Raw genomic sequence first — 13,983 nt, 5'->3', positions numbered from 1 at the left:
AAAAGACCTGCAATTCACACCACTGTTAATATCACTAGTTCCTCATTTAGTTGCCCCATTTTTCAACAATATATTCTAAGTCAGTAGACAAGCAATGAATTTGCAGCTTCTACCTCTTTTATATTTTCTTCAAAATTTTTATAGTTACCATTCCTGCTCTTAAGACACTTTGATCCAAATCTAGTTCCAAGGTATACGATAATATTTATAAATGATCCGGAAACAATGAGTACACTGTACATTCTACAATAATACGAAAATCATGTAGCTGACCTGGATTAACTACTTCTACTTTTGTCATAAAATAATTCTGCACCCATGAATAATTTCCAATACAGAAACCTTATCTTGTTCTTTGTCACCTGAGACATTACCTAAAAGATTGGCATTAAACAGGTATCTACTAAAATTTTGGAAAGGTAAAGAAAGAAGAGAATCCTGTGACGGATTTGGATGCAGTAAGAGGCAGACGACTGATCCATGGGGAAGAAGCCATAAGGAGCCAGTCCCGTGTCTAATGTCACCCTCATCATGGGCAACGACACCATCATTTCTATTTGCTCAAATGTACTGATGGTGGAACGGATAACTGAACAGTATTACATATGCACACTTAACGATAACCCAAATCTGCATTCTTTACCTCATGCATGATTTTTAGTTCTTAATGCTTATCTGTTTTGGGATCAAGAACACATTAAAATTCTTGGTAAATGTGCACATTCACCAGTATTCTAAAAATGACAACAATAAAACCCTAGTCTCCAGTATTAGCTCAAATGGTTGTATTAAAGAAGCTTACTAATTTAAAAATTACACAGAGAGCTATGTTAGATCTCCTTAGCTACTTCCCTTCCATGCCTCTAAAAGCATGGAGCTAAGTGTATGTAATTAATATGCACTCGGGGAGATAGGAAACCACTGAAATTAGCAGCATCAGTCACTGTCTTATATGGAGCAATGATTATCTTTGGAATCTGACAATTTCCTCATGAGGCAGGTATTATAATAGCCCCCATTTTACAGATGAGGAAACAGGATTAGAAAGTTTAACTGATATATACGAAGTCTCACAACTGGTAAATGTTGGAGCCGTAATTTCAAACCACACCTGCTCGTTTTAATATACTGGCTGCGATGCCCTCTGACACTGTGAAAACACTGACCCAGGAAGCAGAAGATGTGTTTTCTAAAAGAAGTTCCTCCACAAATTTAGAGTTGCTTAGAACAACTCCAATTTGTTTTCTCACCTGGAAATGGGTATAATAATAATTCCATTTATCCTATAAACTGTACAGAGCTACAGTGAAGACCAAACAGCTAGGCAAGTGTTTTGAGAAGACAAAAGTTATGCATAAATATAAAGCTATCGAATATATAAGCTCTCTGAAGACAAGAATTTCCATTTTATTTTCCTCCACCTCTCCAAGCACACTGGTTGGTTCACAGTAAAAGGCTGGGATACAGGGAAGAAGGGAATATTGGGGTCACTTATGACAAACTAATCAAGGCTCTTATTTTCTCATTTCAACCCCCAATAACAATATCAGGCATGATGAGGAAACAGCTTCATCCCACAAAAGAGAAAAATGCACGCCTTGTGTCGTAAAGCTCCTAATCATATTCAAACCCACATCTGTCTGGTTCTAAAGCTTGGGTTCTCTCATCTGCTTTTCATTTAAATAAATATAATTTAATTAATTAGGTGAAATAAATCATGAGGAATCTATAACGTGTACAGTTAGACAATGTGTGTAGTTATCTTAATTATGTGCTTGAAAGCCCCACCAGGGATGAACAGCCCAAACTGTTCAACATCCTCCTGGAAGCGACATGCAACATGGTGATAATGCTTGAGTTTCAGCATCTTGGCTTCTAAAAACCATTCTCCTATTTTAGCATGCTAAACTTATCTTTAAGGGGCTTATGCGGTTTGTTTCGTTAGTCTCTTCTTCGTCACCCAACAGTCCTGCCCTGGTATACAAATAGCAGAAAAAGATTCCAGCAAGAAACTAGAAATGCATTTTCCTCTGTCCTCAACAAGTGCTTATCAAAACCATCCAAAGATCTCAACACAGAAAGTGACAACAAGCCCGCTAACTTCCATGCACTTAGATGTGCCCAACACAGGCTTTTACGCCTATTCTCCATCTCCAAAATAATCCTATAATGTATGATTCCCTTTTACAAAGGTGGAAACGGAGACTTAGCTGCGCTAAACAACTTGTCTGATGCCACACATCTAACAGTAGGACCAGAATTCCGTTCCAAGTTCAGACTCAACACAGCACTTCTGTGTCCCAGGACACCATGGCTGCAAACTGCAAAGAAGCATCGTCTTTTATTTTTGAGGAGAAAATGCTTGCGCATTTATCATTAAGATGACGATTCTTGACTTGTCTGTGTTCTGAGAGATAAAGAAAAAAACCGAAATGCTATTGTTCCTCGATATTCCCTCTGAACTGTTGCCTCTGTTCCTAAAATTTCCTCTCCAGATGGAAATTAATAATAACACTGTAAACTAGTAAAAACTTAAAAACTGATAAAACGAATAAAGCTACAAACTGTGAAAGTGCTCAGGAATTACAAAGCTCAATACCTCCATTTCATACACAAACTGAAAATGAGATTGAAATCTTTCAATTCCTCCCAAGCACAAGATAAGATATGAATAAAGAAGAAACTCGTGCCCTAAACTGAAGTGTATCTCTTTAGAAAAACTAGCAAACACACACTTTCCCTACCACGGCTGGAGATCGACACTTCCAGAACTTTCCTTGCCAAATTCTTGTGAGGAGGAGAGACTTTTTTTTTTAAGGGAAGCCCTCCTCCCATTCTAGAATCCAGGAGCTACTTCTGTGGTAGCTGGATTATTGAAAACAGGCAGTCCTTTTCAATATCTGCAATGCACAATAAATAGCTTACATGAAACCTTTGAGGAATATGTTTAAAATGTTCCAAATTAGTGCCACTAAAATGTAGATGACAATATTCCCCAATATATGGACTAAACTGATCCCCCTACACCTTACAATCTTTATTCTTCAGATTGAAACTACTCATTGTGTTCTGCGTTTCAGTCCCAAATTGCGCTTCAATAATTTTTTGCGTGACTAACTTTAATGACAAAAAACCCTATATATCACTCAAGAATTATCATTAATTTTGTTAAATATTCTTGTAAGACATGCTAACATATTTTAAAATATATCTAGGATTGTAATGACCATTATCTAGATGTTAAAAAAGGAGAATAGGGCTTCCCTGGTGGCACAGTGGTTGAGAGTCCGCCTGCCGATGCAGGGGACACGGGTTCGTGCCCCGGTCCGGGAAGATCCCACGTGCCGCGGAGCGGCTGGGCCCGTGAGCCATGGCCGCTGAGCCTGTGCTCCGCAACAGGAGAGGCCACAGCAGTGAGAGGCCCGCGTACTGCAAAAATAAAAAAAAAATAAAAATAAATAAAGGAGAATAAATCACCACCAGATAACAAACTAAAAGACAATTTTTTCTGTGTTCTGCTGATAAGCTCTATTAGCATTTATCAGTTGTTGTGTTGCTAAATCATCTCAGGAACCCCAAGCAGGAGATAAAGTTTATTACGACTCTCATAAATTCAAACCCTAGTAGTATGTTCCACATTACATATTTTTAGCTACAGCGTTTTCTGAAACTTTTCTGTCAATGTTTTACCGAGAACGACTCTTTTAACCAGCCTAGAATGATAAAGTGCCTGAAAGTGGTGTTTTTGCCTATGAGGGATCCAGAATGTTTCTTTTCTTTCTTTTCTCCCTCTGGAAGTAGTTAATAGTATCTAACAAATTCTACCTATCAAAAGTAATATTATGATAAGAAGTCAGTGTTTTATAGTAGCTCAATGTTAGTGTAGAAGCCTGACTGCAGCCATGCAAACTAAGCAAACACCAGGTCAACGAGAAGCTTAAACAGAAAGAGAGAGAAAAGGAAAAACTTCCCAGTTCCAAATTCCAACTCCTCTGCCTAGTACACCCAGTTACACTGCCTCTTGGAATGTTTCCTGTTTGTCCACAGTTCCCTTCTGACACATTAAGAAATCTTGCAATTTCAATCTACAACAAAGGATTTTTTTTTCCTTTTGGCGTGAAAATAATTATTTCAAAATGCTCATTCTATCCTTTTATTCTTGCATAAACAATAAAAAATACATAATCACATATTGCTGACATATTCTTACTGCAGTGGACCCAATACTTATGCAAGGGAAATTGTAAAATGAATACTAATTCTGAAAGAGTATTTTAATGCAAAGTCTTAGTATCAGCTGCAAAAGGTTTAAGGGCTGAGAAAACCTTTTTTTTTATCAAGTTATATAACATGAGCTTCAATTAATTTTATGCTGAAGTTAGAAATGATTGACCAAGGCCATATTATGTTGTAGCGATGAAGAATTAGGTAACACTTCTCTATGCTTTCATAACAAGCATAGATACACTCAGTTTATATAAACATATTTCTATCACTTCAATCAGTATCACTGGGTTTTTATAAAGATTAGACGGAAAATATTTGCATCGAAGGGACACCTTCTGAGGTACTGAAATTTGATCAGAGTACAAGTATCAGAGCAGCATAAAGTGAATACCATAGTATTTATAGTTTGAAATTAACTTTACACAAAGGGTAAATAGCTCAGTAGAAATATGATGCCCTGTTCAGAGGACTGTAGACAAACTAGAATTCAGGCATTTCTCAATTCAATTCAGTTTGGGCTCATACTGTACATACTAAAATAAAATCAGGAAAAAAATGTAGATATTAACATAACTAAAACTATAAAGTGAAATTCTGAATAACAATTTAAATAGTAAAACTGTGACGGGTATATGTCATTTCTTTAAGAAATGTTGAGGTGAAAAGTAAAACAATCTAAGAAACTATCTCCTCATAAATCCCCTTCTATAATGAACCCTTATCTCCCAAACCTACTTGTTCTATTCAGTTGAAGACTCTTATAATTGTCAAGGTTCTACATTTTAAAACTGTCTTTAATCTTAAGCTACACATTAGTACTAAGCATTTTGGATGATTTTTTGCAATATTATGTTAATTAACATATGAAAAATAAAACTATAATTACAAGTTGGGTTTTATTTTTGCTGAAGCAAGCTATCAATAGGATAAAAATAGCTAAATTACTGGAAAACAAATTCTAAGGATAAACTGCCAATACAAAAAAAAAAAAAGGCACGCATATAAAATTATCACACCCATTAGTGCAAATATTAAAGCACCTGGTCCGTAGGAAACTGTGTCTATAAATTTCTCATTCTCAAATATCTCTAAAAAAATATATTTTTGTAATTCGGTGCTTTGTAAAAATTTTGCTATGGTTACCAAGGGGGAAAGGAGGTAGGGAGGAATAAATTGGGAGATTGGGATTGACACTACTATATATGAAATATAAGGACCTGCTGTATAGCACAGGGAACTCTACTCAATACTCTGTAATGACCTATATGGGAAAAGAATTTTAAAAAGAGTGGATACATGTATATGTATAACTAATTCACTTTGTTGTACAGCAGAAACTAACACAACATTGTAAATCAACTATACGCCAGTAAAAATTAATTAAAAATAAAATAAAATAAATATTGGAGTTTTTTTAATTTAAATAAAAAATGAAGAAATTCACAGAAAATTGTGGTATATAATATCCTGGGGATGGGGGGATGGGGGGGATAAGACAATTTTGTGGCTATTCGAGATATATGAACAGTCACTTTTTGTGGAAAGTCCAAAACACAAATGGAAGTGGGGCACACCCATAATCCTCAGGGCCCTGAGAAAGGATCCCTGTATTCTAACCACTGCAACATGGCTTCTGCATCACCCCAACAGCATTTATTTCAGCAAAGCATTTTAACACAGAGCAATGTAGCTTTAGGGATAAATATAATAACTTTGAACATATCTAAGTTGTAGATGAAAATGAAAAATGTGTCACACCTCTATCTAAATAGGATCGGAGGCAGATTTTACCAAATAAATTCTTTCTTCTGAAATCCAAAAGTAGCGTGAGAGCAAAATTCTGACTTAAACAAGTATAATTCTATAACAAGACATTCCGCTATATGCAGTCTGCGTAACAGATTAAAAAATCGTGAAGGATACAAAGCCAGCAGTAGCATGACCCTGCCATTAAGAAAAGCATGTTTTCATTCTCCACGTTAATTTTTAAATGCCTTCATTCTATAAATTAACATTATCAAAAATGACAAAATACTTTAAATTGAAGAGTAACCAAAAATAATAGGTATTAGACTACTAATGGACACCTCTGTAAGAATCACATTCATTTTTCTCCCAAATTAGTGAAACCTGCTTTGAGAAACCTTTTAGTTTGGGGAAATTTTTAAATCGTGGGTGATTTTGAGGTTCGAAAAAAAATCGTGGGTAACCTTGAATTCAGCAACTAATTTTCCTATTGTATTGACGAGGCATAGTTACTTATGACATTTGGCAATGAGTTATTTAGAACATTAGAGAAAACCTCAGAAAATCTGAATGAAAATTGCTGGAATAAAAGAGCTAGGATTTTAATCATGTCTGGGGAATCTTCAGTAGAATTCAGTTAAAGAAGAAAAATATAATTTACTCAGTGGCCACTAACATCCCAATAAAATGTTTAAATCTAATACAAGATTTTAGCTCTGTGGAGTATATCCTCTGCTTACCTAAAAAAAAAAAAAAAAGCTTTTTCAATTTAAGTTTATTTCCTGTAATAGCATCTGCTCTGCAGATTAAGCACTTTCAGTGACTTTTTTTAAAAGGGAGGAGAACAGAGGAAGAGGAGGGAAAACACCCCACGCTCTTTGAAAAGTCAACCATACGGCAACACCTGATGGAATAACCAGGGAACAACTGGTCCTCTACAGCCTTCCTTAACATCGTCAGGGCTCCAGAACGTCTGAAAGTGTGAGTGTTTTTGGAAGAGATTCCGAGAGAATCTGGGCTCTGGCATGAATCAGCATTTTACGGTCCTAATGTCAAGGTGCAATGACCCCATCACTTTAAAGGCTTGACATGAAAGGGAAACCTCTTGAGTCAGCAGGCTGAAGTCTGCAAGACCTCAGAAAGGAATAGCACAGGAATAAATTCCTGTTACTATGAAGCTTCTATACAGTAACTTTTATTTAAATACTCAGTTTCTCACATCCTAAATAGAATATTTCAACCAAAGCCATTCTTTGATTTGTTTGGTATAATGTCTTTTCTTGAAATTCTCTTGTGATATACATGGAGTATGAAAGCTTAACTACAAAAAATCCAATGATAAATTAATTATTCTCACGTATTAAGAGCTACTTCACTCTTTGTAACTTCCAATTGCTTATAATCGAAGATTTACACCCCAGGTTGTAAGGTAGTGTGTTCTGGTACATTTGTCCCCAGTTTTCTTCACACCACAAATTCTCATAATTGCTTAAGAGCAACCAAGTTTATGAAATTTTGGCATACATTAAAGTGGGTAACTCCAGGCTCTCGTAATTACCTCGACAAAATGACAAAACATGAGAGCCCAGCCCATCTATAATTACTCAAAATCTATAATTATAATATAACTATACAAACACACACACACACATTCATGCAAAGTGTAATAAAGGTTTACCAAGCACCAATTAATGTGATGAACACAGATACACAATCTCAGTAATTCATGACTAAAATTCAATGATAATAAATATACCTTAAAATAATATCTGAAGGACCTACTGGATAGCACAGGGAACGCTACTCAAAATTTTGTAGTAATCAATAAAGGAAAATTATATATATATATATATGAGTCGCTTTGCTGCGCACCTGAAACTAACACCACATTGTAAATCAACTCTACTCCCATAAAATAAGTAAATAAATAAGATCTGAAGAGTCAAGGTTAAAGAGCCTTGATTCTCTCTCCAAGGAAAAAGTGTACTTTTAGAATTCTCTCTCGTCCAAGAGCATTTATAATCAACGATGTTCCTGCATTTCCTTCCAAATCAAAGTCACAAGAAGATTGAAGAGAATCTATTTTTAAAATAAAATCGAAGGCACTCTTTTTAAAAGGAATTCGGAGTTATTTTTCAAACACATCATTTTAAGTGAGTTTTTCCAAAATAGATGCCATTTACACATATTTCTTCCATCTCTCTAAAGGAATGGGTTTACGTTGCTTCAAAAGGCAGTGTGCGCAGCAGTTTTACAAAAGAACAGTATTTCTCCAACATCTCCATCTGCTGGCTTAGAGGAAAAGTAGATTTTATCTGGTGTTTCTTGAAATATAGTATTTTTATAATTTATTGTTATGAAATTGAAATATGAAACTATTAAATTATTTTTAAATAGCCTAATAGCTATTTGTCAAAGTCTTTCAGTAAAAAATAGGAAAGATTTTGAAGAGGACATTTACTATTTAATATTTTTAATTCCAAAGCCCTATGTGATCAAATACTCATGTTCATAGCCCTTTTATGTTGTTTAAAATAAAACAAATTTACCAAAACAAAGTTTTAGTAAATAGTACATTAAACTTTATTAAAACATTTTAGAATGTAAACATATGTAGTATTCGCCTAAAACCTGCTGTTGATTTTGTTAACCTAGACACAATGTGTGGTGTACACACATATGCCAATATCACATTTATTATTGTCACAAAAATGTTGAGTTACAGTAATAAATTGCTTTTGCAGAAAAACTACTACAATATCTCCACATCCTCAGGCTAAACTTCTTAGACAAGACCCAGCAGACAGTGCACAGGAAAGGCGTCCAGGCCAATAAGGATTTGAAAACTATTTGAAAGAGCATTGAGGGGAAAGGTTAGGAAAAAATGAATCACTCTAGGAACAGCATTCATTTATTCTCTGACATCTAGAAGACACTCAGCAAATACTGAAGGGAGCAGCGGGGAAAGAAGGAAGGAAAGAATTCTTGAGGTCCATTACTGATTCAACTGTTGAATATCAGATGCTAATTTATTTATTTTTCTGATTTCATGGATTTTCTCATATTGAAGTCTTATGTTTGAGCAACCTTCAGGGAAAAAAAAAAACACCTCACTTTAGTAGGCTCTCTAGCTAATCAGAAAGAAGGAAGAAAGGAAGTGGGGAGGGAGGGGAAAATAAAAGGAGAAAGTAAGAAATTGGAAATCTGTCTTTATTTCCTCAGGTACCCATGGAAACAAATGGGAACAAGTAGGTTCTTCCATTATTCCCACTGTGACTGTGAAAGAGGGAGTGGGAGGGAGTTCAGAGCCTGCACAGTCACTTACCCAGTTCAGAATATAATGACTTCATTTCGTTTGCATAACTTTAACCCATTCCATGGATCCTGCTGGACCCTGAAAGCCCCATCGGCCTTGAAAGCCCCATCGGCCTCAGCAGTTCCAAAGAAGTCCCTCCATCTCAGGAATACAACCAAAATTAGCAGACTAATATCTTTTCTATTTTGAAATTATATTATTAAGGTTTACAACTCTGCTTTCTTAATATATTAAATTTATACGTTACATTTAGGGTTAAATTTACCCTATGGGATTTTTACGGTTTAACTCGGAGGAAGGACAAGCTACTTTATGAACACTGATTGATGATACACATTTTAATACTGGAGTGAAGAAGCAGAATTCCTTAGATTTCTGGAGGAAATGGAAGAAAGTCGGTTGGGTTTCTATCAACAGATTTGACATTGCTGCTTCCACTTCATATAGGAAAGAATCATGGACTCCCCTGTCTGAGAAGACAAGGAAACAAAGGCTAAGGAGAAAAAGGCTTGAGCACGATTTAAGTGATCAAGACTCATCTTAATAAATTTGATATTAGAGATCTCCATTCATTTCTTGACTGCTAACTTTGTGAGTGTAGTTTATACAAGCATCTCTCTCTCTCTCTCTCTGAAAAGAGGTAAACTAATTTTACATTTTCTATTGCTCTTGGGAAAAAAAAAAAAAGGATACAAACACTCCATTTCATTTTGCAAACTCTAGATTGTAAAATTCCCAAAGGAATGAAGAAATTGAGTGCCTGGTCGATGAGTTAATGTCAACTCCAGAAAATTCTATTCAATGAGTCTCTCTTCCATACCAGGGCCTCAACTAGCTCTGCTCAGCAATCAGTAAGACTACTTATAACACGGGAGAACCAGAGACCATGGCTCTGAATTCCCGTGTCGGAAACTTGAAAATGCATTCAATTCTTCACCATCATTTGTTTTACTGTCCTAGAATAATCCATGGAGGAGAAAATTTGGGACCTGGACACATGTAACTTTTTATCTCAGCTCCATTTTCTAAGTAAAACAACAAGAAAAAAATCTGTGCAAAATGAAGATCTGATTTTCCCATTTTCTCAGAATTATGGTCAAGCAAATTAAATTGTTTTTTTTAAATGAAATCTATCTCATATTACATGGATATACTCATTCTGTGGAAATGTATGGATTTATATATGTGTTGAATATATGTACAGTTTCTGTCTACATATCTTATTTCAATTAAATTTATATTAAATAAATCTATCCAAAAATACTGAGACTGAGGACCTAAACTAGTCACCTAACCTTACCTAACCATTACTTTTTAGTCTTTACAAAGGCCCAGCACAGTCATTCAGCATTTGGAATGAAGACATATTCATTGCTTTCAGGGGACCTATCTCCTGTGCTCTCAGTCAGGCCCTGGCATGATTTTCACCAATGAGTGAACTTCTCTGTCATTGACCATATTCAAATTCTTTTCACCTTGTTTTAAAAATCTAGATCCTTCCAATAATCATAGTCTTGCCTTAGGTTCATTACTTTTCCACAGCATTTTCACACTAGTATACAATTACATACAGTCAGATACTTAGCACAATTGTGTGTCAAACTCACAATTCAGGGGAAAAAAATGGAAACCTGATATCAAATAAAATGAATAATCAAAATCTGATAGGTAAACAGGTCAAGCATAAAAAGCCTTCAAAACTTAAACTACAGCCCGTTTCTTTGTATACATACATGTATATATATAAATTTTCCAAGATATATATTATTATATTCTTCTATGGAGTTTTTTTTTTAACTGCAAATCCACTTAAGCCTCTCTCTCTCTCTCTTTCCCTCTCTCCCTCTTTCCCTCTCTCCCTCTTTCTCTCTCTCTCCTCCCCACCATGCCCAGTTGCTTTTCTCACTTAGAACCAACATCTGAAGAAAACACACAACACTGAAATCCTCTTAAACAGGTTTTCATAAACAGTTGACTTCTAAGCATCTAACAGGACCGTGATGACGACCCCCGCTCTATCGGTCAAAGCCGGTGGTTCCGTTCCTTCATCCATTCGGTGGACGGGAGCTTCAAACCGAGCGGATGCTGTTTCTGACACTACAGTCAAGCTAACCCATGGGCTCTACGATTAAGGCTTATCACGGAGCAGCGGGACGGCCACCATCTGCCTGTCTACCGTGGGGACTCCGCGGTCGGCCTTTCTCTGCGGTCATGTTCCGCGGGCTCCTTTGCAAGTAGCCAGAGTGGGAGGGGAGCCATCTGCAAGTCCCCCCGCGAGACTGTCAACTGTGCAGTAAACACTGAGAACGTCAAGTCCGAAAAGAGTCCCCGCAACCCAGCCGGCAGGAAAGGATGCCAGCCGCTGGCAGAGGGCAGGGGGTCCGGGGGCGGCCGCGCCTGGACTCGGGCCCGCCGGCCTTCCCACGGAACCGCGCGGGGACTTAATTGCTTGGGTCCCAGCACTCTGAGGCCTGGATGGAGCTCCGCGGCCGGTCCCCGGACACCGCGCGCCGCGCCGGGACTAGCAGGACGGCTGAGAAGACTAAAATGGCTGGTCGGCGGCTTCTCCACCTTCCGAACTCGGCGCATCCCGCCGCTTTCGGGTCCTTCTCCTCCCGCTGCCTCGGCGGGAGCCCCGCGACCTGCGAACCAGCGCCCCGGCCGGCGAGGGCCCGCGGCGCCCCGGGCACGCTCGCCGCTGCGCTCGGGCCGCAGCTCCCGGGGCCGCGATCCCCGGCCTGCGTCAGCCGCGCCGCGCCCCTCGGGGGGCCTCGGGTGCCGAGCGCACTGCGGGACCGCTGTGACAACGTGTCCCGTCTCGCGGGAGCATACAGGCTCACGGGGTCCGCACGGGGACCCCGAGGGGGGCCTGCAGATTTCAACCCGGGGCCGTGGCGTCTACCCAGCAGCCCGACGGCGCGCCCCGGGGCACCGCGTGCTCGCGGGGCACAGGGGTGAAGGGCTCGCCTTGAAGACTCCAGCTACGCCGGTAGCCCTGCACCCAAGGGCGTCCCCTCACCTCCGACACCCACCCCACCCAAGCCCCTGAGCGCACACTCCCCACCGCCTTTCGCTGGCTCTTCACCGCCCCCCAGGCCCCAGCCAGCGGGCGTCCGCGCGATCGCCGACACCTTCCCCCGACGCTGCCACACGCACGCGCGCGTGCAGTCACTGCGCCCCGACACCGACACGCAGGAACAGACACACACACCAGCCCGCTTTCCGCGTGCGGCCCCCTGAAAGGACATAAATATTCCTTACTCACAAGCATTGGTGACTGCGAAGCTGTTGGCTACCTCCAAATTGTCGATGTGGGGTGTCAGTCTGAACTCCGAAGTGGAGAACTGAACCATCCCTACCCGAAATGCACTGTATTCCTGATCGGCGCCCCTGGGAAACAGCCCCCCTGCAAAGAACAAACACCAAGCGGGAGGACAGTGTCAGCGCCCGGCGGAAAGCAGGGGAGCCCGCTAGCGCCCGACTGCCCCGGAGCCCCTCGTTCACACTAGCAGGCCGAATAAACACATCCACGGACCCGGGAGCCGGTGTGTGTGTGCGTGTGCGTGTGCGGGGGGGCGGCAGCATCCTAGGCCGAGGGTCAAGGCACAGGGGGGCCCGAGGGCAAGGTGGGTGGCCAGAAACGTCCTCCCTCCCTAGTGATCACAAGCTGTGCGTTCAGAACCCCTACAGAACCTGAACAAACCGGAAGATGCTGTGACGGCAGAAGGAATAAAAATCTGGGGGTCATTAATGAGAAGCCCTTTCCCTCTCTTGTATCAGAGGCATAGTCTTCTGCCCTTGCCTCATCTTAAGAAAAACATATATATTCCAGGCAGTTTAAGTCTGGAATGCAGTCAAGGTATGACATAAGTCTACATGACATGAATTAATTTGTCCACCGTGAACAAAGATTACCACCAAATTATGCACAATTCAAAAGCAGAGCACAAAGGGTACCTACCTATCTGTATGCTGTTAGAAGAGACACCAAAAATCAGTCCCCACAAAACAGGAGAAAGGAGGACAGATATATGCATAATCTTTTGCATTTCCAAGAAAAGTAGAGCATCCACAAAATACCCTTTTTTTCCCCCCTTTTCCTCCTCTTCCTTCTTTGGCCGTTCTCCTCGGCAAATTAGATCCTCTGCATTTTGAGACAGCAATGTAGCACCGAGCTGCTAGAAACCCGACGTGGTGGCAGAGGAATCCCTATTTCCAAGGTCCTGCGGGTGGCTGCCTTCCTGCGCCCGGTCCCCGCTCGCGAAGTCCGGAGACTGGCTGGATGCAGCTTCCAGCAGGCTGCCGCTGTGGTCCCAGCGCCTCGGCACACTCAGCACCCTCCCATGCACTCACACACTCACCCTCGCGCGCTTCTCCCTCTCCCCGCTCTCACACGCGCGCGCGCGCGCACACACACACACGCACACACGCGCACAAGCGCACACACACACACACACGCACGCACGCGAGTCTCAGAGACGGGTCCGGCGCGCGTGCGCGAGTCGCGGCAGGCGGGTGGGCTGCCGGGGCGCCCCTCCCCCCGCGCGCCCCGCGCGCCACGGCGTCGCGCGCGCGGAGCTGGGAGCGCGGCTCGGAGCCGGGGTGCCGCGGCCCCCGGGCGAGACCTCGGGTCTCGCGAGCTGTCGCGCCCACCGGCGCTCGCCTTTCAGCACCGCGGACAGCGCCCCCGCTCC

At 40.9% G+C, this 13,983-nt stretch overlaps 1 protein-coding gene across 5 annotated transcripts in view; it reads right to left on the bottom strand.

The window, feature by feature from the left end:
* GRIA2 (glutamate ionotropic receptor AMPA type subunit 2) overlaps positions 1-13,761 on the bottom strand; it is a 156,188-nt gene extending 142,427 nt beyond the window's left edge. For 2 of the 5 annotated variants that reach the window (XR_004481470.2, XM_049709024.1), the window contains exons 1-2: positions 13,251-13,758; positions 12,555-12,695 (exon numbers count right to left, since the gene is read on the bottom strand). Coding sequence is in view for 4 of the 5 variants with exons in the window: in XM_049709024.1 (XP_049564981.1) it covers positions 12,555-12,695; positions 13,251-13,338 (229 nt within the window). In the remaining variant the exon portion in view is untranslated. Of the gene's footprint in view, positions 1-12,554; positions 12,696-13,250 lie in introns of all 5 variants that reach the window. The other 3 variants (XM_004266169.3, XM_004266168.3, XM_004266167.3) reach the window with 2 other exon arrangements.
* Between the last annotated feature and the right edge of the window lie 222 nt (positions 13,762-13,983).

This window comes from Orcinus orca, chromosome 4 (genome assembly GCF_937001465.1).
Source record: "Orcinus orca chromosome 4, mOrcOrc1.1, whole genome shotgun sequence".
Lineage (NCBI taxonomy): Eukaryota > Metazoa > Chordata > Mammalia > Artiodactyla > Delphinidae > Orcinus > Orcinus orca.
Note: the sequence above shows the minus strand (reverse complement) of the source record. Positions and strands in the feature narration are given on the sequence as shown.